The following is a 27,435-nucleotide window of genomic DNA, read 5'->3' as shown; positions in this document are numbered from 1 at the left end:
AACATTGAATACATTTCAAATATCAATAAAATGCAATTGCCTTCATCTTATAGGGCAATGTTTAGTTACATCAAGTCATGAGCAACACTAAGCTTCATCACTTTGACTTGTAATATCTCTAATTCTGGTGGTGTTTTATGCTTTTTTCTTTTTGGAACACGTACTATACATATAATACAATAAAGTCCCATATAAAATTATGTTTCTAGCAATACTTTAATTTTGCCTTTGAAAGTAACACGCCAATGTCCATTAGTGGAGTTGTATTGCTTATAAGCATGACTTTGTATCTCATTAACATGACTTTTTATCTATTAGACATGACTTTGTAGCTCATTAACATGACTTTTTATCTATTAAACATGACTTTGTATCTCATTAACATTACTTTTTATCTATTAAACATGACTCTTTATCTCATTAACATGACTTTTTATCTAATAAACATGACTTTGTATCATTAAAATGACTTTTTATCTAATAAACATGACTCTATCTCCTTAACATGACTTTAGAACTGAACAAAGCCGCGGGCCAAGGTTGAACAAATTAACCTTTTAACAGGGATCCAAACAAGTTTTGCATTGAATATTGAACAAGCAAGGCTTATATAACTTTATAGTGACACGCAAAATCGAGTTTCAAATAATATTAATAATAATAAAAAAATGTCAATGGCATATCAAATACAATTTAAAAAAAAAAAAAAAAAAAAAGTCAATGTCTCTTTTCTATTTGCAGCCTTCTGAGGTGAATATCAACATTAACTTTTTCCACAGGCTAATAAATTTGAAAATAAAATAACAATGAATAAACCAACCATTCAGGACTTCAAACTGCTCAGTTTGCAACACACTGATCTAATCTGATGTGCCCAAGACAGATACCTGCCATCTTTTCTTGGATGCTAGTTCATTAATGTCGGGGTTCAGGCTTTGAGCTGAGGCAACCTTCATTATCGAACAAAGGTGTTCATCAGTCATTATATCTCGTAGTCCACCCGGACCACAGTCTTGGGGTGAATACAACGCATACTTCATCAAAAGCTATACAGGTTACACCGACCGAGGGTGCCCGTATAAACAACTTTAGCTCTGTTAGAAATATACACCACACTGTGAATCCACACCAAACAAGAATAACAAACACATTTTGGGAGAACATCCGCACCGTAACACAACATAAACACAACAGAACAAATACCCAGAACCCTTTGCAATACTAACTCTTCCGGGACGCTACAAAATACACCCCCGCTACCACCAACCCAACCCCCCCCCCCACACACACACACACACCTTGTAGCGTCCCGGAAGAGTTAGTGCTGCAAAGGATTCTGGGTATTTGTTCGGTTGTGTTACGGTGCGGATGTTCTCCCGAATTGTGTTAGTCATTCTTGTTTAGTGTGGATTCACAGTGTGGCGCATATTTCTAACAATGTTAAAGTTGTTTATACTGGCACCCCCAGTGTAACTTGTATCGCTGTCGATCAACTATGCATTGCATTCACGTGTGTGTGCAAGAAGCCGCACACATTATGTGACTGGGCCAGCACTAGTTGGACTGGATGAAAAGCAGACGTGACGATATTTGGGAGGGACATTGAAGTTTGGGAGTCTCCCGGGAGGGTTGGCAAGTATGAGAAGTAGCGGTGAATGCGGTGGTACCACGGCACCGCCGCTGTATATAATCGGCGGGCCAGCTCTAGTGTTAATTTGATATCGCCTCAAGGGCCAAGTGAAATTACACGGCGGGCCAGAGTTTGACACCCATGATCTCGATCAATTTAAAGTCTGTCGATATGAAGTTAAAACATTTGTTTTATGCCCTTTTTGTTAAAAGCCTGTTTTTTATGGCACAAACACAAAATATGCAATTTTTTTCCCTAAAAAATGTCAAAGTAGAATAATTGATGTGAATTGAGTTGAGCCTTAAATAAGTCAGTAATACAAAACAATATGAATTTGTATTATTTTTTGAGCAATGACTGATTAAAAAACAACAATCCCAGTAAAAGACTTTGGGATCCAAAAGTGTAAAAAAATAAGCAATGACAGTTTTAAAGAAAAAAAACTAGTCAACATTGCAACATTTTCTCGTTACACTTCACCTCTTTTATTCCACTTTTTATGTTAATTGTGGGCTGTTAAAAAAAATAGCAAACTGAGGACTAGGGATGTCCGATAATGGCTTTTTGCCGATATCCAATATTCCGATATTGTCAAACTCTTTAATTACCGATATCAACCGATACCGATACTGATATATACAGTTGTGGAATTAACACATTATTATGCCTAATTTGGACAACCAGGTATGGTGAAGATAAGGTCCTTTTTTTTTTAAATTAATAAAATAAAATAAGATAAATAAATTAAAAACATTTTCTTGAATAAAAAAGAAAGTAAATGAATATAAAATCAGTTACATAGAAACTAGTAATAAATGAAAATGAGTAAAATTAACTGTTAAAGGTTAGTACTATTAGTGGACCAGCAGCACGCACAATCATGTGTGCTTACGGACTGTATCCCTTGCAGACTGTATTGATATATATTGATATATAATGTAGGAACCACAATATTAATAACAGAAGGAAACAACCCTTTTGTGTGAATGAGTGTAAATGGGGGAGGGAGGTTTTTTGGGTTGGTGCACTAATTGCAAGTGTATCTTGTGTTTTTTATGTTGATTTAATATTTTTTTAAAAACGATACCGATAATAAAAAAAAACGATACCGATAATTTCCGATATTACATTTTAAAGCATTTATCGGCCGATATCATCGGACATCTCTACTGAGGACTCCTGTGATATAACTGCTTCATTAACTGCATTACTTATAATTACATTTGTATAACTTCTTGAGGAGTGAAAACAAACAGAACAATAAAACAACAGAAGATTAAAGGATAATAATTTAAACATACAGGGATGTTTTGAAAAATTGTTTCAATTTCCGTTATTATTCCGTATCGGCTGATACCAATATTGACCTGACACTATATCTGCAAGTAAAAACTAACCCCCGAATCTTCCACTAAATCTGTTCATTTAAGTGTATCTTCTTTCCTCACCACAAGTGCATTAAATATTGGAACAATAGTCTTGGTCAACCAGCGTAGAGGTCTATTTCGCCAACTATTAGTACAAGTAGGGCTGAGAACTGTATCGCCATGTAAGTGTTTTGTATGGGTCGATATCAATAATTGTTTATTTTGACCTATGGAAAATATGGACCATATTTATTTCAAATGTAACCTCAGCTATCAAGGCAGAAAGGAAATGTCAACACAAGCATGGAAAACACTGTAAACAAAATAGTAAAATCACATTGAATACTTAACAAGTTAAATGAAGGTTCAAAAATAAAGAATATGTGAGAAATGTTTAATAATGTGTAAGAAAATAGTGCAAAGTGTGAAAATGTAAACATAGAGAAACATGAGAACTATTTTCTGCAGGTTTAGTGGCAGGAAGTTACAGCTGTGCTCTAAAGCAGTGTTTTCAACCACTGTGCCGCAGCACACTAGTGTACCGTGAGATACAGTCTGGTGTGCCGTTTGTAGATTATCTTATTTCACCTATTTGGGTTAAAAATATTTTTTGCAAACCACTAATTATAATCCGCAAATAATGTGCAGTTGTTGAGTGTCTGTACTGTCTGGAGATCGGCAGACTTACCACGTTATACTCTTCCATATCAGTAGGTGGCAGCAGGTAGCTAATTGTTTTGTAGATGTCGGAAACAGCGGTAGGCAGGGTGCAGGTAAAAAAAGTGTCTAATTGCTTAAACCAAAAATAAACAAAAGGTGAGTGCCCCTAAGAAAAGGCATTGAAGCTTAGGGAAGGCTATGCAGAACGAAAACTAAAGCTGAACTGGCTACAAAGTAAACAAAAACAGAATGCTGGACGACAGCAAAGACTTACTGTGGAGCAGAGACGGCGTCCACAAAGTACATCTGTACATGACATGACAATCAACAATGTTCCCACAAAGAAGGATAAAAACAACTGAAATATTCTTGATTGCTAAAACAAAGCAGGTGTGGGGACTAGCGGTCAAGGAAGACATGAAACTGCTACAGGAAAATACCCAAAAAAATACCAAAATAGGAATGCAAGACAAGAACTAAAACACTACACACAGGAAAACAGTAAAAAAAATGGTGTGATGTGACAGGTGGTGACAGTACACCTACTTTGAGACAAGAGCTATAGTGATGCATGCTTGGTTATGCTTTAAAGTCATATCCAACAATTGCGACAACGACTTTTTATTGTCAATATCGGCTGCTGAGTTTCAGTTTTTAATGAGTTCTGCTGGTGGTGTGCCTCCGCCTTTTTTCAATGAAAAAAATATGCCTTGGCTCAAAAAAGGTTGAAAAACACTGCTCTAAAGGGGGAGTGCCTTGCATCATTTACAGACCACATTGGTCTGACTATGGTCGCTTTAAAAAAGGGACCAGTCCATGACTTTTAATCTTTTATACATAATTTCTTCATTTTGACTTCCTTTTCTCATTCAATGCAAAGAATCAACCGCCACACAACCAAACTTAATAGTTGATACTGTCACCTGATTGGCTGTTAGCGTGTCACTCCCACTGATCACTTCCTGCGTCGCCCGCTTAACAGACAGCGAGTGCCTTTGTTCATGCAACCAACCTTGCTTCCATACTTCCGCTTTCTTCCAACGAAGAATTGATTGATTGATTGAAACTCGTATTAGTAGATTGCACAGTACAGTACATATTCCGTACAATTGACCACTAAATGGTAACACCCCAATAAGTTTTCAACTTGTTTAAGTCCACGTTAATCAATTCATGGTAGAAGAAAAAATATATTGAACTGTTTATCCAATGCATTTTTTATCGATATCGATCACAGGTCTGTCGCGATTGATATCGATATTGTTTCATCCCCCAGCCCTAAGTGCAGGCAAAAAGTTTGGGTGTTGCCATGCTCGATCAAAAAGCAGAATTTTTGATGGTGTTCGTAAGTTTAGAGAGTATAAACCTCTTAAGGCCCAAGCTGTTTGTTTACATGCTTTTTTTGTATTTCTCTTTGCTATTTGGGCTTATTGGACCCTAATTAGAATAAAAACTAAGAATCCTCTTTTTATATGATGTACTTAGTCCATAAGTACACAAACGTGTACTTCATGTTTAGTGACATGCTAGTTCTTATTTTTACCCTTTTTTCCCCCAAATTCCATTGTATGTAATACTCTTATGACACCACCAGATGGCAGTATAAGTGTCCACATAAGTGGCTGTAAGACCCCAATTCAGTAGTGTACACAATTTAGGAAATAAGAGCTAAAAGGTGCTGTCCGCGCATGTGGCCACTAAGCCTTCAGAGGCTAAATTAAATTAAGACCGTGCAAAATATTCATTGTAAAATCCCAAAGATGTGTTTGATTTTGCGCCCATATAGGTCGTATCGTCAAGTGGAGTGGTAATTAGTTTTTTGGGAGACACCGAGTGGCCACAATAATTCATGAAGCAGTTAAGTTGAATAATGCGGACACGTTTGTTACTAGATACTTTCTAATATGCTTTGGAGACTTTGTATGTGTTAGTAATGTGCAACTATAATTGTTTGATACTTGTTTATATTGACAAATGTGCAATATTGTCCAGCTCAGTGTTTTTCAACCTTTTTTGAGCCAAGGCACATTTTTAGCGTTGAAAAAATGCGGAGGCACGCCACCAGCAGAAATCAAACGAAAACTCAGTTGGCAGTAAAAAGTCGTTGTCGCAATTGTTGGTTATGACTTTAAAGGCCTACTGAAATTAATTTTTATTTATTTAAACGGGGATAGCAGATCTATTCTATGTGTCATACTTGATCATTTCGCGATATTGCCATATTTTTGCTGAAAGGATTTAGTAGAGAACAACAACGACGATAAAGATCGCAACTTTTGGTATCTGATTTAAAAAAAAGTCTTGCCCCTACCGGAAGTAGCGTGACGTAGTCAATTGAACATTTCCGCAAAGTTCCCTATTGTTTACAGTGATGGCCACCAGAAGTGAGAGCGATTCGGACCGAGAAAGCGACGATTTCCCCATTAATTTGAGTGAGGATGAAAGATTTGTGGATGAGGAAAGTGAGAGTGAAAGATTAGAGGGCAGTGGAAGCGATTCAGATGGGGAAGATGCTGTGAGAGGCGGGTGGGACCTGATATTCAGCTGGGAATGACTACAACAGTAAATAAACACAAGACATATATATACTCTATTAGCCACAACACAACCAGGCTTATATTTAATATGCCACAAATTAATCCCGCATAAAAACACCTAGGTGTTTGTTATACTAGCTCCTAGCTACTAGCTCCCGTCCATATAACCCGCCAATACAATTCAAACACCTGCACAACACACACACTGTCAGCCCAAAGGACCGTTCAACTAACCCAAGGTTCATAAAGCTTATATATTTAACCAAAGTTGCATACGTGACACACACGTACGGGCAAATGTTTGGATCAAATGTTTGGAAGCGCACGGGTGGGACCTGATATTCAGCTGGGAATGACTACAACAGTAAACAAACACAAGACATATATACTCTATTAGCCACAACACAACCAGGCTTATATTTAATATGCCACAAATTAATCCCGCATAAAAACACCTAGGTGTTTGTTATGCTAGCTCCTAGCTACTAGCTCGAGCTAGTTATAGCTCGAGCGGGTTATATGGACGGGATCCTGTCCATATAACCCGCCAATACAATTCAAACACCTGCACAACACACACACTCACTCAGCCCAAAGGACAGTTCACCTAACGCAAGGTTCATAAAGCTTATATATTTAACCAAAGTTACGTACGTGACACGCACGTACGGGCAAGCGATCAAATGTTTGGAAGCGCAGCTGCGTACTCACGGTATCGCGTCTGTGTATCCAAATCAAAGTCCTCCTGGTAAGAGTCTCTGTTGTCCGAGTTCTTCGATCTTGACTGCATCTTTCGGGAATGTAAACAATGAAACGCCGGCTGTGTTGTGTTGCTGACTTCCCTCGCAAAATACTCCGCTTCGCACCGACAACATTCTTCTTTGCTTGCTCAGCTTCTTTCTCCATAATGCAATGAACAAATTGCAACAGATTCACCAACACAGATGTCCAGAATACTGTGGAATAATGAGATGAAAACAGAGCTATTTCGTATTGGCTTCAATGGGGAGCCATACCTGTGTTTCACTTGGATGATGACGTATGCGCGTGACGCGCATACGTCATCATCCAAAGGCGTTTTCAACCGGAAGTTTAGCGGGAAATTTAAAATTGCACTTTATAAGTTAACCCGGCCGTATTGGCATGTGTTGCAATGTTAAGATTTCATCATAGATATATAAACTATCAGACTGCGTGGTCGGTAGTAGTGGCTTTCAGTAGGCCTTTAAAGCATAACCTAGCATGCATCACTATAGCTCTTGTCTCAAAGTAGATGTACTGTCACCACCTGTCACATCACACCCTGACTTATTTGGACTTTTTTGCTGTTTTCCTGTGTGTAGTGTTTTACTTCTTATCTTGCACTCCTATTTTGGTGGCTTTTTCTCTTTTTTTGGTGTTTTCCTGTAGCAGTTTCATGTCTTCCTTTGAGCGATATTCCCCGCACCTGGTTTGTTTTAGCAATCAAGACTATTTAAGTTGTTTTTATCCTTCTTTGTGGGGACATTGTTGATTGTCATGTCATGTTCGGATGTACATTGTCTTTGCTCCACAGTAAGTCTTTGCTGTCGTCTAGCATTCTGTTTTTGTTTACTTTGTAGCCAGTTCAGTTTTAGTTTCATTCTGCATAGCCTTCCCTAAGCTTCAATGCCTTTTCTTAGGGGCACTCGCCTTTTGTTTATTTTTGGTTCAAGCATTAGACACTTTTTTTTACCTGCACCCTGCCTCCCGCTGTTTCCGACATCTACAAAGCAATTAGCTACCTGCTGCCCCCTACTGATATGGAAGAGTACTACACGGTTACTCTGCCGACACTCAACAACAACACATCATTTGCAGACTATAGTTACTGGTTTGCAAAAAATATTTTTAACCCAAATAGGTGACAGTGGTTGAAAAACACTGGTCTAGCTGGTGTGCTATTGTGTGCTTAGCAGTTGTGTAGCCGCTAGCTCCTCGTAGCCTATAGCCCGGCATGTTTACTTTTGGTAAATGACTTGACTAAAATACAAGCGAAGGCCAACTTTTAGTCTGAAAGTAACTTCCTGTCTCTGCGTTACCAGGAGCAAGGAGTTGACGTGCCCCGCGCCCTGGCCCCTGGTCCCAGCGCCTTCATCCCTGCCAAACAGGCGAGTCCCACAGTGGGGGGTCTGACTAACGAGGGGCCCCCGGTTGCGTCAGCTGATGGATTCAGACAGGAATGTTCCAGAAAAAAAACATTTTTTAATTTTTATTTCCAGATATTGAAAGAAAGGCCCGACCAGGACATCCTAATCGAATCCTTCCTCTCCCTGGGCCGCGTGGACCACGTCACCATGGTGATGGCACTGCACCCCGCCTACCTCAGCTGCTTCCTGAGGACCCAGCATGACCTGCTGGTGCTGGACGGCCCCTTGCCTCGCCACTGGAGGCATTACATCGCCATCATGGTGAGAACAGCCCGTTCACCTTCGCCCTCAGGAGAGACTCCAATGTTAGCAGCACTAGCGTAGCAATTTGAGCTACATGCTAACTTTACATTTGAACATCATGCTAGGTTAATGACACTAGCATAGCCATGTGAGCTACACGCTAACATTACATTTTAACATCATTCTAGGTTAGCAACACTAGCGTAGCTATGTGCGCTACATGCTTGCATTACATTTTAACATCATGCTAGGTTAGCAACATTAACATAGCTATAAGGGCTGCAGGCTAACATTACATTACACCATGCTAGGTTAGCAACACTAGCATAGGTTTGTGAGCTACTTGCTTATATTACATTTTAACATTATGTTAAGGTAGCAACACTAGTATAGCAATTTGAGCTACATGCTATCGTTACAGTTGAACATTTTAAGTTAGCAGCACTAACATAGCTTTGTGAGCTACAGTACATGCTAACATTACATTTTAACATCATTCTAGGTTAGCAACACTAGCATAGCTATGTGAGCTACATGCTTGAATTACATTTTAACATCATACTAGGTTAGCAACATTAACATAGCTATAAGGGCTGCAGGCTAATATTACATTTAACATCATGCTGGGTTAACAACGCTAGCACAGCTATGTGAGCTACATTTCTAAAGGGAGGGGGGTCGTAAACAGCCGTCGCCTTTGGTTACAAAACAGTTCAAAGAAAAGGTGCCTGGAGGGGGGTCAGGTCCTGCTTCCTCTCCGCTTTGTAGATCTCGGGTCAAGACAAAATCTTCCTGTGGATCACAATAGATCAAATAAATCGACACCTTCATGTCGCTTCCCATCCTACACAGTGGAGTTTTACAAGCCTTTTGATTGGTAGGATCAAAGACAGCTTTTGTCTGCTCGCCGGGAACTCATGGAAACACAAAATGTTGTGATAACTTAGATACAATTATTCTGACAGAAAGAGATGACAGATGGTGTTCCAACATCTTTAATTACTCTTAGGAAATCCTTACTATCAGAATAATTGTATCAAAATTATCACAAAACTTTGTGTTTCAATGAGTTCCCGGCAAGCTGACAAATGCTGTCTTTGATCCTACCAAGCAAAAGGCTTGTAAAACTCCACTGTGTAGGATGGGAAGCGACATGAAGGTGTCGGTTTCTTTGATGTATTGTAATCCACAGGAAGATTTTGTCTTGACCCGAGATTTACAAAGCGGAGAGGAAGCAGGACCTGACCTCCCCTCCAGGCACCTTTTCTTTGAACTGTTTTGTGACCAAAGGCAGCGGCTGTTTACGACCCCCCTCCCCTTAGAAACAGCTGTTGCCATGTAATCAGGGAAAGTCCAAATAAAAGAGGAGGCGTACAATCTTTCGTCAGAGCGTGGTGGAGACTGCCAGGACGTTTCTCCTCAATGAGCTAAATTTAATTCTGTCTCTGTTTAATTCCTTGCGTCTTGTCTTGTTTAATAGATGTCATCAGTGTTTGAACCTGACAATTACAAATGCACTTTTTGAATTGCGCCCCCAGGCGGCGGCCCGGCACCACTGCTCCTACCTGGTGCAGCAGCACAGCGCCGGCTTCCTGGAGGCCGGCGGGGACGAGAGCTGGCTGAGCGGCCTGCAGCACGCCCCCGCCAAGCTGCGCAGTTTGCACCCCCTCAACAAGCTGCTGGCGCACAGACCCTGGCTGGTCACCCAGCTGCACATCCAGGTGACGCCACACGCCATATAGAAGGTTCTAGAACACCCCGAGAGGAGAAGAGGCTCATAGTGTGTCCTGCAGGATCTGGTGTACCCGGGCGCCGAGCTCCGCTGGTCACTGGCCGAGCTCATACAGGCCGTCATCCTCATGGCGCACGCCCACTCGCTCTGCTCCTTCGTGTGGGGCTGCGGACTCAACCCGGAGCCGGACCACGTCGGAGGCCACACCTTCCTGCCGCCCTCGCCCGGACACCCGACCTGCAGTCCCAACAGCCCGGCCCACGAGGACGGCCGCCAAGAGGTGCGACTTTCCCAAGTGGCTCGTGATATCATAAAGCAGCCCGTAACAAGTTGACATGATTATTCTGGTGCGTTTATAATAATAATAAGAGATTTTATTTGTAAAAAGCATTTTACATTGAGCAAACAACCTCAAAGTGCTACAGTGTATTGGAAAAATAAATAAATAATAAAAATATAAACTAGAACAGCCTAATAGCTAGAAATAGTATGCATATATCTATAAAAAGGTTTTTTTAAAAAGAAGGGTTTTTAAGCCTTTTTTAAAAGCATCCACAGTCTGTGGTGCCTTCAGGTGGTCAGGGAGAGCATTCCACAGACTGGGAGCGGCGGAGCAGAAACATTAACGTTTAATACGGGAAGAACCGACCAACGAACCCCAACATGTCTTACATCTTTGGAAAGGTTTCGGTTGTGCCTACGCTGCTACTATAGCTTTGGAACATTTCGTGTTACCGTGGCGACGCTGTAAAGGGAAAAAACCAGCAATAGGCCCATTGATTTGGTACGCTCGGGCCAGTTGATTAGGTACGCACCCTCACATGATCTTTTTTTTTTTAATGATTGTCACACACACACGAGGTGTGGTGAAATTATTATCTGCATTTGACCCATCACCCTTGATCACCCCCTGGGAGGTGAGGGAAGCAGTGAGCAGCAGCATTGGCCGCGCCCGGGAATAATTTTCGGGTGATTTAACCCCCAGTTCCAAGCCTTGATGCTGAGTGCCAAGCAGGGAGGTAATAGCTCCCATTTTTATAGTCTTTGGTATGACTCGGTCGGGGTTTGAACTCACAACCTACCCATCTCAGGGCTTTAGGAAATGGCAGATTGAGGCGACATCACTTCTTTTTCAGGACATGTTAGCTTGCTAGGTGCTAGCATGTTATCCATTAGCATTTTTTTAATTAAAAAATACAAACATGTACCAGACATTGGTGGACAAACATTATAGCACTTTTGGTATTTCCTCTTATCTGGTCACGTGCTAGCATGCTAACGTTAACATGGTATTGCTTTATACTAGCATTTTAGTCTGCTTTATACTAGCATTTTAGCATGCTTTATACTAGCATTTTAGCATGCTTTATACTAGCATTTTAGCATGCTTTATACTAGTATTTTAACATGCTTTATACTAGCATTTTAACAAATCTTATTTGTTTAAACCTAAAAATCATGGCTTTTGTTACTTAGCGCCATCTTAGAAGTATGCTAACTTTTGCTATGTCATCATGCTAATGTTAGCATGATAATGTTTTATACGAGCATTTTAGCTAATGTTGTATGTTTAACCGTAAAAGTAATAGATTTTGATACTTGGCATCATGTCAGATGTATGCTAACTTATTTTAGGTTAGCATTCTAATGTTAAAATAGTAACTTTTAATGCTAGCATTTTTGCTAATTTTATTCGTTCAAACCTAAGTGATATTTGGCGCCATCTTAGAAGTACGCTAACTTTTCTTATGTTATCATGCTAACGCTAGCATACTAACGTTTTATGTTAGCATTTTGGCTAATTGTATTCGTTTAAACCTTAAAATCATGGCTTTTGATATTTGCCACCAAATTTACAAGTACCGGTATGCTGAATTTTCCTATGTCATCATGTTAATATTAGCATAATAAGGTTTTATGCTCGCATTTTTGCTCATTTTATTCATTTTTAAACCTAAAATTTGTGGATTTTTGCTTTTTTTCACTATCTTGCAAATACAGTACTGTATGCCATTTGTTCCCATTGAAACATGCTAAAATTTGACGCGAGCTTCAATCAACCTCTGGCCAGGGGCTCACAGCACAAATGTTCTCGTTATTACTACATTTTCAAACCTCTTTTTTTCCAGCTGGTGGACGGAGCCATGGAGGTGGAGGTGCTGATGAAGAGGATGGTGGAGCTCCAGCAGCAGGACGAGGAGTGCACGCAGGAGGAGATGGTGACGCGCTTTGAGCGGGAACGAAGCGAGAGCATCCCGACGGGTACGTCGGCGTGTCTCCTCCTCATATTCCCCCACACTCACGCCTCGCCTTTTTGCAGCGGTGGTGCGAGGAGCGCCACCCGAGCGACTGCTGCATCTGGTGGAGGACCCGGAGTTCAGATACGAGGACTTTGCCCCCAAAGGAGAGCAGGCTCCGCCCACCATGAGAGCTCAGGTAGCGGTGGACCGTTTTTTTTATTGTCGTCGACGATGTTGCTTCATACCTCTTTTCTGGACGTGTGCAGGACTACTCCTGGGAGGACCACGGCTACTCGCTGGTCAACAGACTGCTGCCGGACATGGGACAGCTCCTGGACGAGAAATTCCAGGTATTTGCCGTCATCGGGCACAGGTTTGGCCAGGCTGACAAATCAAAGGATTCACCTTCAAAAACCAGTACAATAAAACCAGAAAATGAAATTTCGTTCGATATTTTGTGCGGATGCTGAGGAGCCAAAGCCAAACTGGAACGCTAACAGTTAGCACGCTGGCCAGATAGCGTCAAGTAAGAAAATAAACGAGCTAAAAAAAAAAAAAGCTAGCATTTTAACAGTATTATGTTACCATGCTAGCAGTGGCATGCTTACAGTTAGCATCAGTGAGGTGTATACCTGTTAAAATAGCCATAAAAGCTAGCATGCTAAATGTAACTTTCGTCAAGTACCAAAATGTATTACTAAAAGTTAAAGTAGCAATGATTGTCACACACACACTAGGTGTGGCGAAATGATTCTCTGCATTTGACCCTTGTTCAACCCCTGGGAGGTGAGGGGAGCAGTGAGCAGCAGTGGTGGCCGCGCCCGGGAATCATTTTTGGGGGATTTAACCCCCCAATTCCAACCCTTGATGCTGAGTGCCAAGCAGGGAGGTAATGGCTCCCATTTTTATAGTCTTTGGTATGACTCGGCCGGGGTTTGAACTCACGACCTACTCTGAGGTTTGTAGCTGGAAAAATGTCTTCAAAATGCCAGCATGCTAACGTTAGCACGCATCAAGCACCAAAGTTTGACCGAGGTGTATACCTGCAAAATGAGCTAAAAAAAACAACTAGTTTGCTATATATATATATATATATATATATATATATATATATATATATATATATATATATATATATATATATATATATATATATATATATATATTTATTATATATATATTTATTATATAATATACAACACTCTTACATACCTGCAAAATTAGCATAATATCTAGCATGCTATTGTTAAAATGCTAAATTTAACATAGTAGCTGGAAAAATGTCTTCAAAATGCCAGCATGCTAACATTAAATGAGCTAAAAAAAACAACCTAGTTTGCTAACGTTATATATAAATGTATATATATATATGTCCCGTATATTATGTAATATCCAACACTCGTGTATACCTGCAAAATTAGCATAATATCTAGCATGCTATTGTTAAAATGCTTAATGTAACATTCGTCCAGTACCAACATGTATTACTCTGAGGTTCGTAGCTGGAAAAATGTCTTCAAATTGCCAGCATGCTAACGTTAGCACACATCAAGTACTAATGTATAATCAAGGTGTATACCTACAAAATGAGCTAAAAAATAAACCTAGCATGCTAACGTTATATATATATATATATTATATATAATATTATATATAATATTCAACACTCATGTGTATACCTGCAAAGTTAGCATAATATCTAGCATGCTATTGTTCAAATGCTAAATGTCACATTCGTCAAGTACCAACATGTATTACTCTGAGGTTTGTAGCTGGAAAAATGTCTTGAAAATACCAGCATGCTAACGTTAGCATGCATCAAGTACCAAAGTGTGACAGAGGTGTATACCTGCAAGATGAGCTAAAAAACAACAACAAACCTAACATGCTAACGGTTTATGTATATATTATATATATAATTCAACACTCATGTGTATACCTGCAAAATGAGCTAAAAAAACCCTGGCATGCTAACGTTATATATATATACACGTATATATTTAATATATAATATTCAACATTCATGTATATACCTGCAAAGTTAGCATAATAACTAGCATGCTATTGTTAAAATGCTAACAGCTGTGCCGCAGGCTAAGACATTAGCTTCGGGCCGCATTTTGGACACACCTGATCTTGAAGAGCAGTTGTGAAGTCGTGTATCAGCTCTCGTCCTTCCTATAAAGGAATATTATGGATTTTTCCGAGGTATGGACGGTACCATGGCAAATCTAGTGCAGTGTTTTTCAACCGAGATATTGTCTGGTGTGCCGTGGGAAACTTGTCAACTTCACCTAATTGGTCCCAAAAAATATTTTTTTGCAAATAATGTGCCGTTGTCGAGTGCCTGTGCTGTGTAGAGCTCGGCAGGGTAACCATGTAATACTCCATGTCAGTAGGTGGCAGCGGGTAGTTCATTGCTTTGTAGAAGTCGGAACGCGTCAAGGATGGTTTGTCGTGATTCCAATATGCGGAGCACAGCGGGAGACGGCGTGCAGGTAAAATGGTATGCAATGATTAAACCAAAAGGGAACAAAAGGGAAAGGAAAAGGCATTGAAGCTTAGAGATGGCTATGCAAAACTGAACTTGCTACAAATTAAACAAAAACAGAATGCTGGATGACAGCAAAGACTTACAGCGTGTGGAGCAGAGATGGCGTCCACAAAGTACGCAAGTATGCAACTTCACCTAATTGGTCCAAAAATATTTTTTGCAAATCAATAATTACAATCTGCAAATAATGTGCCGTTGTCTAGTGCCTGTGCCATATAGAGCTTGACAGGTTAACCATGTAGTACTCCAGTAGGTGGCAGCAGGTAGCTAATTGCTTTGGAGAAGTCGAAGATGGTTTGTCGTGATCCCAATATGCAGAGCATAGCGGGAGACAGCATGCAGGTAAAAAGTTATGTAATGCTTAAAACTAAAATTAACAAAAGGCAAGTCCCGCTAGGAAAAGGCACTGTAGCATAGGGATGGCTATGAGAAACGTAAGTAAAACTGAACTGGCTACAAAATTAACAAAAACAGAATGCTGGACGACAGCAAAGACTTACAGTGTGTGTCCGTACATGACATGACAATCAACAATGTCCCCACAAAGAAGGATAGCGTACGCACAACTTAAATAGTCTCGATTGCTAACACAAAGCAGGTCAGGCAATAGCACTCAAAAGGAAGGCGTGAAGCTGCTACAGGAAATCACCACAAAACAGGAAGGAAAAGTCACCAAAATAACAGCGCAAAACAGGAACTAAAGCACTACACACAGGAAATCAACAACAAACTCAAAATAAGGCACGACGACCTGGTGGAGTTAAATTTTTTGACCTTTTCTGCTGGTGGTGTGCCTCTGTATTGTTTTTTTTTTATTTAAATGTGCCTCAGCTCAAAAAAGGTTGAAAAACACTGCGCTAGTGCACGTGCAGCGCTCCTGCCCCCTGCAGGCTGCAACGGGAATGAAAAGGTGAATTTACGAAGGAGAAAATGTGTATGTTTGCAGGTGGTGAGCAACCTGACCTACCACAGGATGGCCATGCACGAGGGCGTGGACACGCACACTCTGAGAAAAGCCCTGTGGAACTACATCCACTGCCTCTACGGCATACGGTCAGCCACCGGTCACCTTCCGACCCCCGCCTCTTTCGCCCCGCCGCTGACCTTGAGGCCCCCCCCCCCCCTCGTGTCGCTGGCAGGTACGACGACTACGACTACGGCAGCGTCAACGTGTTGCTGGAGCGCTCCTTGAAGGTGTTCGTCAAGACCATGGCATGTCACCCCGAGCAAACCACCGCACGCGTCTACCACGCCTTCTGGAGGCACTTCAGGCACTCTGAGAAGGTACGCACACACACACACACACACACACACACATGCACACGCACACACACACGTGCACACACAATGTGCGGATCATTCTTACTGGGGACCCTGGTTCATGGGGACGAAATTTAAATATTTTTGCATAATTCACACAAATTTGTACGTGACTACTGAGGACCATTTATAAAAATAAAAATAAAATAAAAATAAAAAAAAGTTCACACTCAAACTAATACGGAGTGTTAAATTTATTTTTTTATTATTTTATTTTATTTATTTTGTTTTTTTTAGACATGTATCTCGTGCGCATGAGATACATGTCTAAAAAAACAAAACTTTTTATAAAGTTATAAAAAAGAAAAAAATTTTTTATTTTTTCTTTTTTTTAGACATGTATCTCTTACGAGGTACATGTCTATAAAAACAAAACTTTTTATAAAGTTATAAAAAAGAAAAAAAACATGTATTTTTTTTTTTAGACATGTATCTCGTGCGCATAAGAACATTGTTCATGCGCACGATGTACATGTCTAAAAAAAAAACTAAAAAAATTATAAAAATTTTTAAATTTATTTTTATTTTTTTAGATATGTGTCTCGTGCGCACGAGACACATGTCTAAAAAAACAAAACTTTTCATAAAGTTATAAAAAAGAAAATAATAATTTATTAAATTTTTTTTTTTTTTAGACATGTATCTCGTGCGCACAAGAACATTTTTCATGCGCACGATGTACATGTCTAAAAAAAAAAAAAACTTTCTCGTATACTTTTTTTTTTTTATAACTTTATAAAAAGAGATAGTTTCTCGTGGGCACGAGATACATGTCTAAAAAAAATTTAAAACTTTTTTTTTTTTAATAATACTTTTTTTTTTTTTTCCCCCATGTCCCTTTATGGGCCAAAGCTTAAAAATCACTTAAGCATCTTCAGAATGGATCTGACTATCATTTAAAAAGGTTTCCCTTTGTCCCCATACCGTCAGAGGTCCCCTAAAGGTGACTGTGTAAACAGAGTGATGTCCCCATTAAGTAAGCATTGCCAGAACACACACACACACGGTATAGCTCGGTTGGTAGAGTAGCCGTGCCAGCAACTCGAGGGTTCCAGGTTCGATCCCCGCTTCCTGCCATCCTAGTCACTGCCGTTGTGTCCTTGGGCAAGACACTTCACCCACCTGCTCCCAGTGCCACCCACACTGGTTTAAAGGCCTACTGAAATGATTTTTTTAAATTTAAACGGGAATAGCAGATCCATTCTATGTGTCATACTTGATCATTTCGCGATATTGCCATATTTTTGCTGAAAGGATTTAATAGAGAAAATCGACGATAAAGTTCGCAACTTTTGCTCGCTGATAAAAAAAAGCCTTGCCTGTACCGGAAGTAGCGTGACGTCACAGGAGCTAGTATTCCTCACAATTCCCCATTGTTTACAATGGAGCGAGAGAGATTCGGACCGAGAAAGTGATGATTACCCCATTAATTTGAACGAGGATGAAAGATTCGTAGATGAGGAACGTTACAGTGAAGGACTTGAGAGGCAGCGATGGACGTATCTTTTTTCGCTCTGACCGTAACTTAGGTACAAGCTGGCTCATTGGATTCCACACTCTCCTTTTTTTATTGTGGATCACGGATTTCTATTTTAAACCACCTCGGATACTATATCCTCTTGAAAATGAGAGTCGAGAACGCAAAATGGACATTCAGTGCCTTTTATCTCCACGACAATACATCGGCGAAATGCTTTAGCTACGAGCTAACGTGATAGCATCGTGCTTTAACTGCATATAGAAACAAAAAAAAAAGGATAGAAGGAAGGATAAATAGAAAATCAACAATACTATTAAACCGTGGACATGTAAATACACGGTTAATGCTTTCCAGGCTGGCGAAGGTTAACAATGCTGTGCTAACGACGCCATTGAAGCTAACTTAGCAACTTAGCAACGGGACCTCACAGAGCTATGCTAAAAACATTAGCTCTCCACCTACGCCAGCCAGCCCTCATCTACTCATCAACACCCGTGCTCACCTGCGTTCCAGCGATCGGCAGAAGGACGAAGGACTTCACCCGATGCGTTTGGCGGCCCGGAGACGTAGGAAGTCAAGGTGAGGTCAGCGGCTAGTGCGGCTAGCGCTCCAACAAAGTCCTCCTGGTTGTGTTGCTGTAGTCCGCTGCTAATACACCGATCCCACCTACAACTGTCTTCTTTGCAGCCTTCATTGTTCATTAAACAAATTGCAAAAGATGTCCAAAATACTGTGGAATTATGAAATGAAAACAGAGCTTTTTGTATAGGATTCTACGGGTACCATAACTTCCGTTACTCTGACTTCGTCACGCGCATACGTCATCATACCGCGACGTTTCAGCCGGATATTTCCCGGGAAGTTTTAAAAGTCACTTTATAAGTTAACCCGGCCGTATTGGCATGTGTTGCAATGTTAAGATTTCATCATTGATATATAAACCATCAGACTGCGTGGTCGGTAGTAGTAGGTTTCAGTAGGCCTTTAAATGTAACTTAGATATTGGGTTTCACTATGTAAAGCGCTTTGAGTCACTAGAGAAAAAGCGCTATATAAAAATATAATTCACTTCACTTCACACACACCTTGTCAGTCACCTGACTTTTATCATCAGTTTGCCCACATGAGCCAGCATGGTCAGGCATCATAACCTCCCGTTGTTGACATGTTATAGGAAAAAACTTCCAGTTTGACAAATGGATGACATTTTGTGTAAATGGAAGGATGTAACTGTAATTCCTCAACTCCCCAACTCGCTTTAATTGTGCTTTCATCCACAGTCACGTCCTGATTTACTCAGATTTTAACTTTTTTTCTCGAAAACAAAAGTTTAAAAACCTACTCAGGTTGTAACGATTCATCCACTACATCCATTTATATTCCTAATATTCAACCCCATCGATCTGTGCTCTGCATTGGCCTCTCGGAATATGGTAAATGCCTTCAAAGTACTCAAAGCACTTTGACACTATTTCCACATTCACCCATTCACACACACTGATGGCGGGAGCTGCCATGCAAGGCCCTAACCACCACCCATCAGGAGCAAGGTTGAAGTGTCTTGCTCAAGGACACAACAGACATGACAAGGTTGGTAGTAGGTGGGGATCGAACCAGGAACCCTCAGGTTGCTGGCACGACCAATCTCCCAACAGTACAGGCCAACACCTTCTCCTCATTCCAGTGTTTCCCACACATTCATTTATTTGTGGCGGCCCGGCCCGAAAGAATTATGGCCGCCACAAATAGATTTTTTTAAATTTTTTATTTTTTATTTTAATTTTTTTAATTTTTTTTTTTTTTTTTTTTTTTTTTTTTTTTTTTTGTCCTGTCCAGCTTCTCAGGCAAATCATATAGTTGATGTAGATGCCCATATCGGCTGTTCAGATTTACTTTACAAAAGAAAAGTGTAGGATCAAGATTTTTGGAGCTCTTTGTTCAGTGGATCAGATGTTTGATGAAGCTTTGTGTCTATCTACCACCACTACTGTTTTCTGTTTATTTGTTACTGACTGTGGCAGGACACCTCTGCCTCTGTTTCACTTTATGTTGCTGGTAAATAATATGGTTGTAGTAGTAGTCTAAAGTTAAATTATTTAGTATGCACTAATTAAAGGGGCAGAGCTTTAAGAGACATTTTAGCTTTTATATTTTTATAAGATATATTTTTTGTAAGAACCACAATTAATAAATATATTTCAGTGAATAACTTATTGTTCAAATCTGTATATAAATAAGTACATAAAGTGTTGTAATTATATTGTAAAATGGATGGATGGATGGATGGATGGACGTTTAAAAAAAACTTATTATTAGTAAGTATACATTTTTTGAGCCTTTTTAGAGAAAATCATATTGTAGTAAATTACGCAAATTACTCGATGATGTCATGGTGGCCACGCCCACAGTCACGCCCCCACCGCCACAGGTATCTTGGCAGTTTATGGGAAACACTGCATTCAATGTGTTTTCTTTATTTTCATTACTATTTACATTGTAGGTTGTCACATCACAACTATGAATGAACACACGTGGAGTTATCCAGCCATCCATTTCTACCGCTTGTCCCTTTTGGGGTCGCGGGGGGTGCTGGAGCCTATCTCAGCTGCATTCGGGCGGAAGGTGGTGTACACCCTGGACAAGTCGCATGTGGAGTTATGTACTTAACAAAAAAAGGTGAAAACATGTTTTATATTCTAGTTTCCTCAAAATAGCCACCCTTTTGCTCTGATTACTTTTTCGCACACTCTTGGCTTTCTCTCCATGAGCTTCAAGAGGTGGTCACCTGAAATGGTTTTCACTTCGCAGGTGTGCTTGAAGCTCATGGAGAGAATGCCAAGAGCGTGCAAAGCCGTGTTAACAGCAGAGGGTGGCTATTTTGAAGAAACTAGAATATAAAACATGTTTTCAGTTGTTTTTTTGTTACGTACATAACTCCACATGTGTTCATTCATAGTTTTGATGTGACAATCTACAATGTAAATAGTCATGGAAATAAAGAAATCCCATTGAAATGAGGTGGTGTCCAAGCTTTTGGCCTGTACTGTATATTGATACAACATCGCTTTCAAAGTTAATCAATCGAGAGAAGAAAACATTGGATTTAAGAACGGCAGACTTTATTTAGAGTAGAAGGCATGTGACATTTCCGCGATAATGCGCGTTTTTAAACATTAATTTTTGCGTCAAAATATCACGTATGGTTTTTTTTTAATGACATATCAATAAAAATAAGTCCTAAACAAAATGTGTTAAATGCGTGCTCGCTGTTCCTATGTAATAAAAAATAAAAAAAAGAAGCGACCCTTGTGATGCAAGGTCTTTAGACCGGGCTTTCTGCTCCGCCGCTCCCAGTCTGTGGAACGCTCTCCCTGACCACCTGAGGGAACCACAGACTGTGGATGCTTTTAAAAAAGGCTTAAAAACCCTTCTTTTAAAAAAAATTAATATATATATTTATTTGTATAAATACACTGTAGCACTTTGAGGTTGTTTGCTCAATGGAAAGTGCTTTTTACAAATAAAACCTATCATTATTATTATTATTGATGCACGGCTGAAATGAATACCTCGTCGTATGCTCAAATAGAGCAAAAATACGTAAATATTCCATGTTATTAATGTGACTACATTACTCGGTGTGTACATGTAACCTTGATGGAGGTGTTTACCGGGTAAATGTTTTTAGAGCGATTTATAGGTGGAAGAGAGCGAATCCGATGATTGTTAGCTGACTTAGAATGCATAAAAACATGTTCTTCTTCTCTTACATGGTGACTGTGAATGGTAGGCAAATGTTCCCCCCCAAAAAGTGCATTTCCCCTTTAAGAAGTCGCTCACCGTTAGTAGGAAACTGCAATGGCAAGGCGACAAATCTCTCGAACCTATGGCGCAACGGGATTTTCACATATTGACACACGCCGACCGCCCGGGCACTCGCAGGGTTCCCACCGCAGTAGTGCAAAGTAGCAGTTAAATATTACTGCACTGTTCATCAAAATGAGAAGTAGCACCTCATGACATTTGGTTGCGCAATATTTTAGAATTGAATATTGTTTTATTTGTATGACTAGAAAACGAAAGCAGAAGTAGCAGCTGTTAAAATGTTGGTTATTGTACTTTTATTGAAAATGATTACTTTTGTTAAGTGTTGATTGCACTTTATTCAAATACGATGTGAATGCATTAATTGTTGTTTGTATTCATCGTTCATTTATACATCCTTCCCTTTAAGTTTATTCACAATAACATATTACAACTACAACAGTAGTGAATATCCATTTAAGGATGGTGGTAAGTCAGGGGTGTCCAAACTTTTTCCACTGAGGGCCGCACACGGAAAAATTAAAGCATGTGGGGGCCATTTGGATATTTTTCATTTTCAAACCATAACAAAATATATGGATTTTTTATTTATTTTACCTTTAGGGATCCCGGGGACCATAAAGGGTCTCAGTCATTAAAATGTTAAAAATAAGTCAGATTATAATTTTTTTTAAATTATTTAACGCTTACAGTAAATCTCTATATCAACTTCAAGTTGATATAAAGTAATACAAATTAAAAAAAATGTTTTGTGGCTTTTCTGTCAAAAACAACTTAGTTTTTTTATAGTAAAACTGAAATATGCAGTATTTAGTAATTAAAGCCCTAAAAGATAAATAATGCAGGACACCATTGGTTTTAATTATTTCATATTTTTGAGTAATCACAGTGAAAAGATAAATAAAAAATCACTAATAATATATTTGGGATCCAAAAGGTGCCCCACTCATAAAGTGATACATTTTTATTAGGTTTTTCTTTTACTTTCAACACTTAAGTTACGAGATCAACTTCAGATATATCTGTCGATTTTATGCTGGAGCAATTATTTTGTTTGTTTCATGTGCTTTTGTCAAAGAAAACTTTGATGTTTTTATATGGCGACTACACAATATATGCAATATTTACCACATAAAACATTTTAAAGTGAAATATTTGAAGTAATTGGAGCCCTGAAAATAATTCATTATAACATGGATTTTTTTGTCATGATTTTTTTTTTTGGAGCAATGGCAAAAAAAGAAAAATAAAGAAAGACAAGAGAAAAAAAAACCCAGCCTACATGGCAGCTTTTTTGTCAACATTGCAACTTTTTCTCGTTAGATTTCACCTCATTCCACTTTTTTTAATGTTCTTTTTTATTTTTACAATAGTATTTTCAGAATGTGTGGCGGGCCGGTAAACAATTAGCTGCGGGCCGCAAATGGCCCCCCGGCCGCACTTTGGACACCCTTGTGGTAAGTGAAAGGGTACCCCAGATAAGCTAGAAGAAGCTTTTAGCAGGGGGTCCAGAGGTCAGTATATACATGGAATGCTGAAACATGGTGGCAAGCACAAAAACGCTATATGATAAACACAAAATAGGAGTACTAAAGCAAGCATACACATACATACATACATACATACATACATACATACATACATTCAACCACGCACAACCCGACAGTAGTCTACCCCACATGAGGCATTAGAGATAGGTAGTTAATAGGTCTGATTTCAGTTTCTTTTTGAAGTTGGATAATGAATACAGCATCCTGAGGCTCTCATCAAGCCGGTTCCAGATCTTTGGTCCAACACTTGGAGCAGTACAAGCCAGTAAACGATGTTTACCTGGGGCCGTACTTATCAAGCTTCTCAGAGTGCCATTTTACACTTAAGTCCTGAAAATTTGCGAAATGTAGTCCTACTCTCAAACTTAAGAATAAAAGCTTTTTATCAACGTTCTTAAGTCTAAGAATCACTCCTACTCTCCACGATATTTAAGAGACCTTCAGAGGTGTCTTAAGTGGTTAGGAGTTGCCAGCAGGGGATGGCACTGAGGCGAGAGAGACGTGCGCGAACGTTCAGGGAACGGAACAATGTTTTTGTTTTTTTTTGATGACGAGCAGCTGATCAAACGGTATCGTTTAGACAGAGCGGATATTATTTTTGTCACAGATTTAATACTTTTCGATTCCTTGTTGATTTCTGCATGTGTCTGCAGTGGGCTAGTATATATAGAGCCACCCACACCAGTTTCAAATTAGTTGCCTAATTAATGAATTGGAAAGAAAATGTTATGACAGTAGCGTATGTGTGTGGCCGTGAGGTGAGTGACGTCAGTGAGTGTGTGGGCGATAGAAGAGAGGGAGCGGTAGCGTGAGTGCCGCCGGGGACTAGTTTGTTTTGTATTATTTTGTAGTTTATTGTCAAAATATACACTCCCATTGTCCACTTAAATATTTCCAAGATATTTCTTTATTCTTAGACAACGGATTCCCTTCCGTGATTGGTCATTTCTATGGACACAGAAATGACGTCACCTAAAATTCCGTTTACGGCACATAGTAATGTCGTAATTCAGCTCTGAGTGTGACACTTAAGATTCAGTCCTACACTTCGCTGAAAGTGTGAGTAAGACGCTTGATAACTAACTTTTAAGTGCAGCTTTCAGCGAATAATTTATTTACTCTTAAGTCAACTCTTAGCAGACTTCTTAGGAGTAATTCTAAGAAGCTTGATAAGTACGGCCCCTGATATCAGGTCAAAGTTAGGAGTGTTGTGGGCATGCTGGGGACGATAGATAGGAACCAAGCTACAGAGCCTGAGATTCAGCCTGTGGATGACTTGATAGGTTAGACCAGGGGTGTCCAAACTTTTTCCACTGAGGGCCGCACACGGAAAAATTAAAGCATGCGGGGGCCATTTTGATATTTTTCATTTTCAAACCATAACAAAATATATAGATTTTTTTTTTTTTTAACAATTAGGGATCCTGGGGCCCGTAAAGGGTCTCAGTCATTAAAATGTTAAAAACAAGTACAATTATTATTGCCTATTATTATATATGCCTTTTCTGTTAAAGACAACTTTGTTTTTTATAGTAAAACTGAAATATGCAGTATTTCCCCCACCGCCCAAAACATTCAGAAAACAATGTTTGATGTGAATTAATTGGAGCCCTGAAAAGATCAATAATGCATGACACCATTGCAGTGTTTCCCATAAACTGCCAAGATACCTGTGGCGGTGGGGGCGTGGCTATGGGCGTGGTCACCATGACATCATCGAGTAATTTGCATAATTTACCATGATTTGATTTTCTCTAAAAAGGCTCAAAAAATGTATACTTACTAATTAATAATAACAGTTTTGTTTTAAACGTCCATTCATCTATTTTACAATATAATTACAACACTTTATGTACATATTTATATACAGATTTCAACAATAAGTTATTCACTGAAGTATATTTATTAATTGTGGTTCTTACAAAAAATATATCTTATAAAAGCTAAAATGTCTCTTAAAGCTCTGCCCCTTTAATTAGTGCATACTAAATAATTTAACTTTAGCCTACTACTACAACCATATTATTTACCAGCAACATAAAGTGAAACAGAGGCAGAGGTGTCCTGCCACAGTCAGTAACAAATAAACAGAAAACAGTAGTGGTGGTAGATAGACACAGAGCTTCATCAAACATCTGATCCACTGAACAAAGAGCTCCAAAAATCTTGAACTTTAGACTGCCATCAGTTTTACTCCCTACACTTAACCATGTGTTTCCTACTGCCTGCAGACTTTGCACCCTTTGTTATATACACATGTTGTTTCTAATATAAATACATTTAATAAAGTCAAATACAAATGAGGCAACAAGAGAAGTATCCTACACTTCTCTTTTGTAAAGTAAATCTGAACAGCCGGTATGGGCATCTACATCAACTATATGATTTGCCTGTGTGGCGGACGTAATTCTTTTGTGGCGGGCTGCCAGAAATAAATGAATGTGTGGGAAACACTGCTTTGAGTCACTAGAGAAAAGCGCTATATAAATACAATTCACTTCACAACTAACACTTTCTCAAGTTTCAAACCAAATTCCGTTTTTCCTGGAAATTCAAACTCTTTAACAGTCAAACCATTCCAACTATTCTTAAATTCATACTGTCAGCAGTTCAGTTCAACTTCCGCATTGGAGCATTGATTGATTGATTGATTGATTGAAACTTTTATTAGTAGATTGCACAGTACAGTACATATTCCGTACAATTGACCACTAAATGGTAACACCCCAATAAGTTTTTCAACTTATTTAAGTCGGGGTCCACGTTAATCAATTCATGGTATTTCTTCAGGAATTGCCTGATCTAGTTGGCCAATCAAATGGAATCGGCTGTTAAACGGAGAATATCAGGGAAATTGACATACACTACCGTTCAAAAGTTTGGGGTCACCCAAACAATTTTGTGGAATAGCCTTCATTTCTAAGAACAAGAATAGACTGTCGAGTTTCAGATGAAAGTTCTCTTTTTCTGGCCATTTTGAGCGTTTAATTAACCCCACAAATGTGATGCTCCAGAAACTCAATCTGCTCAAAGGAAGGTCAGTTTTGTAGCTTCTGTAACGAGCTAAACTGTTTTCAGATGTGTGAACATGATTGCACAAGGGTTTTATAATCATCAATTAGCCTTCTGAGCCAATGAGCAAACACATTGTACCATTAGAACACTGGAGTGATAGTTGCTGGAAATGGGCCTCTATACACCTATGTAGATATTGCACCAAAAACCAGACATTTGCAGCTAGAATAGTCATTTACCACATTAGCAATGTATAGAGTGTATTTCTTTAAAGTTAAGACTAGTTTAAAGTTATCTTCATTGAAAAGTACAGTGCTTTTCCTTCAAAAATAAGGACATTTCAATGTGACCCCAAACTTTTGAACGGTAGTGTAAGTGAAATGTTGCCATTGTGAGGAGAAGGAACATTTGTTGTGTTCAGTAGCGCTCATTGATCCCTGAAACACATCCTAAACTAAGTGTTGAGACAGCGACTAAACTAGGAAGCTAAAGGTAGCAAGAACAATCCACACACCCACAACACATCACGTCTGCTTGTGTTGTTGTGAACGACATCATGGATGTAAGGTTCAACGTCCGACTGTAGGGTCCGTGGTCCGATCAGACTCTTCGGAATCCACTCTGGGGAAAAATGGTCATATAAGCTGCTCGACAGTCATTCCTTGCATGGTGTTTGTGCATCAGGTCCACGCCAACCTCATCGTGATGGAGGCTCGCCTGCAGGCGGCGCTGTTGTACACCCTGCGAGCCATCACTCACTACATGAGATGACGCCCCCGGGACCAGCACGGTGCCCACGCTGAGCCAGCTGTGTTGCTGTACCACAGCCCCCCAAATAATAACTTCTCCACGTTAGTATTTACATATCCGTTGTGTCGCAGTGTTCAAAAAGATGTTTGCCAATATTTAAAAAAGTGTTTCTTGTTTTGCACTGAGAGTCCACTGTTTGCTTATCAATCCGAGAGCGTCTCCTCCTCCGCCGAATGTTCCTATAGACGTGCTCGTTTAGTCCGACGACTCTCTGAGCCGTCCGTGTCCTACACGCCGAGGACGAAAAGTGAAAGAAATTGAAAAGCCTGTATTTTTCTAAACAATAAAAAAGTGACTTGAGAAA

At 39.5% G+C, this 27,435-nt stretch overlaps 1 protein-coding gene across 2 annotated transcripts in view; it reads left to right on the top strand.

Annotated features, from left to right (window-relative positions):
* sesn2 (sestrin 2) overlaps window positions 1-27,435 on the top strand; it is a 30,972-nt gene extending 3,537 nt beyond the window's left edge. For both annotated transcript variants that reach the window (XM_062047248.1, XM_062047247.1), the window contains 10 exons: window positions 8,258-8,323; window positions 8,435-8,623; window positions 10,144-10,326; window positions 10,399-10,617; window positions 12,467-12,599; window positions 12,658-12,773; window positions 12,844-12,927; window positions 16,078-16,184; window positions 16,271-16,415; window positions 27,006-27,435. In XM_062047248.1, coding sequence (XP_061903232.1) covers window positions 8,258-8,323; window positions 8,435-8,623; window positions 10,144-10,326; window positions 10,399-10,617; window positions 12,467-12,599; window positions 12,658-12,773; window positions 12,844-12,927; window positions 16,078-16,184; window positions 16,271-16,415; window positions 27,006-27,092 — 1,329 coding nt within the window. In that variant the 3' untranslated portion in view covers window positions 27,093-27,435. The remainder of the gene's footprint in view (window positions 1-8,257; window positions 8,324-8,434; window positions 8,624-10,143; window positions 10,327-10,398; window positions 10,618-12,466; window positions 12,600-12,657; window positions 12,774-12,843; window positions 12,928-16,077; window positions 16,185-16,270; window positions 16,416-27,005) is intronic.

This window comes from Entelurus aequoreus, linkage group LG05 (genome assembly GCF_033978785.1).
Source record: "Entelurus aequoreus isolate RoL-2023_Sb linkage group LG05, RoL_Eaeq_v1.1, whole genome shotgun sequence".
In the NCBI taxonomy this organism is placed as follows: domain Eukaryota; kingdom Metazoa; phylum Chordata; class Actinopteri; order Syngnathiformes; family Syngnathidae; genus Entelurus; species Entelurus aequoreus.
This window is presented reverse-complemented; position numbering and strand designations above follow the sequence as displayed.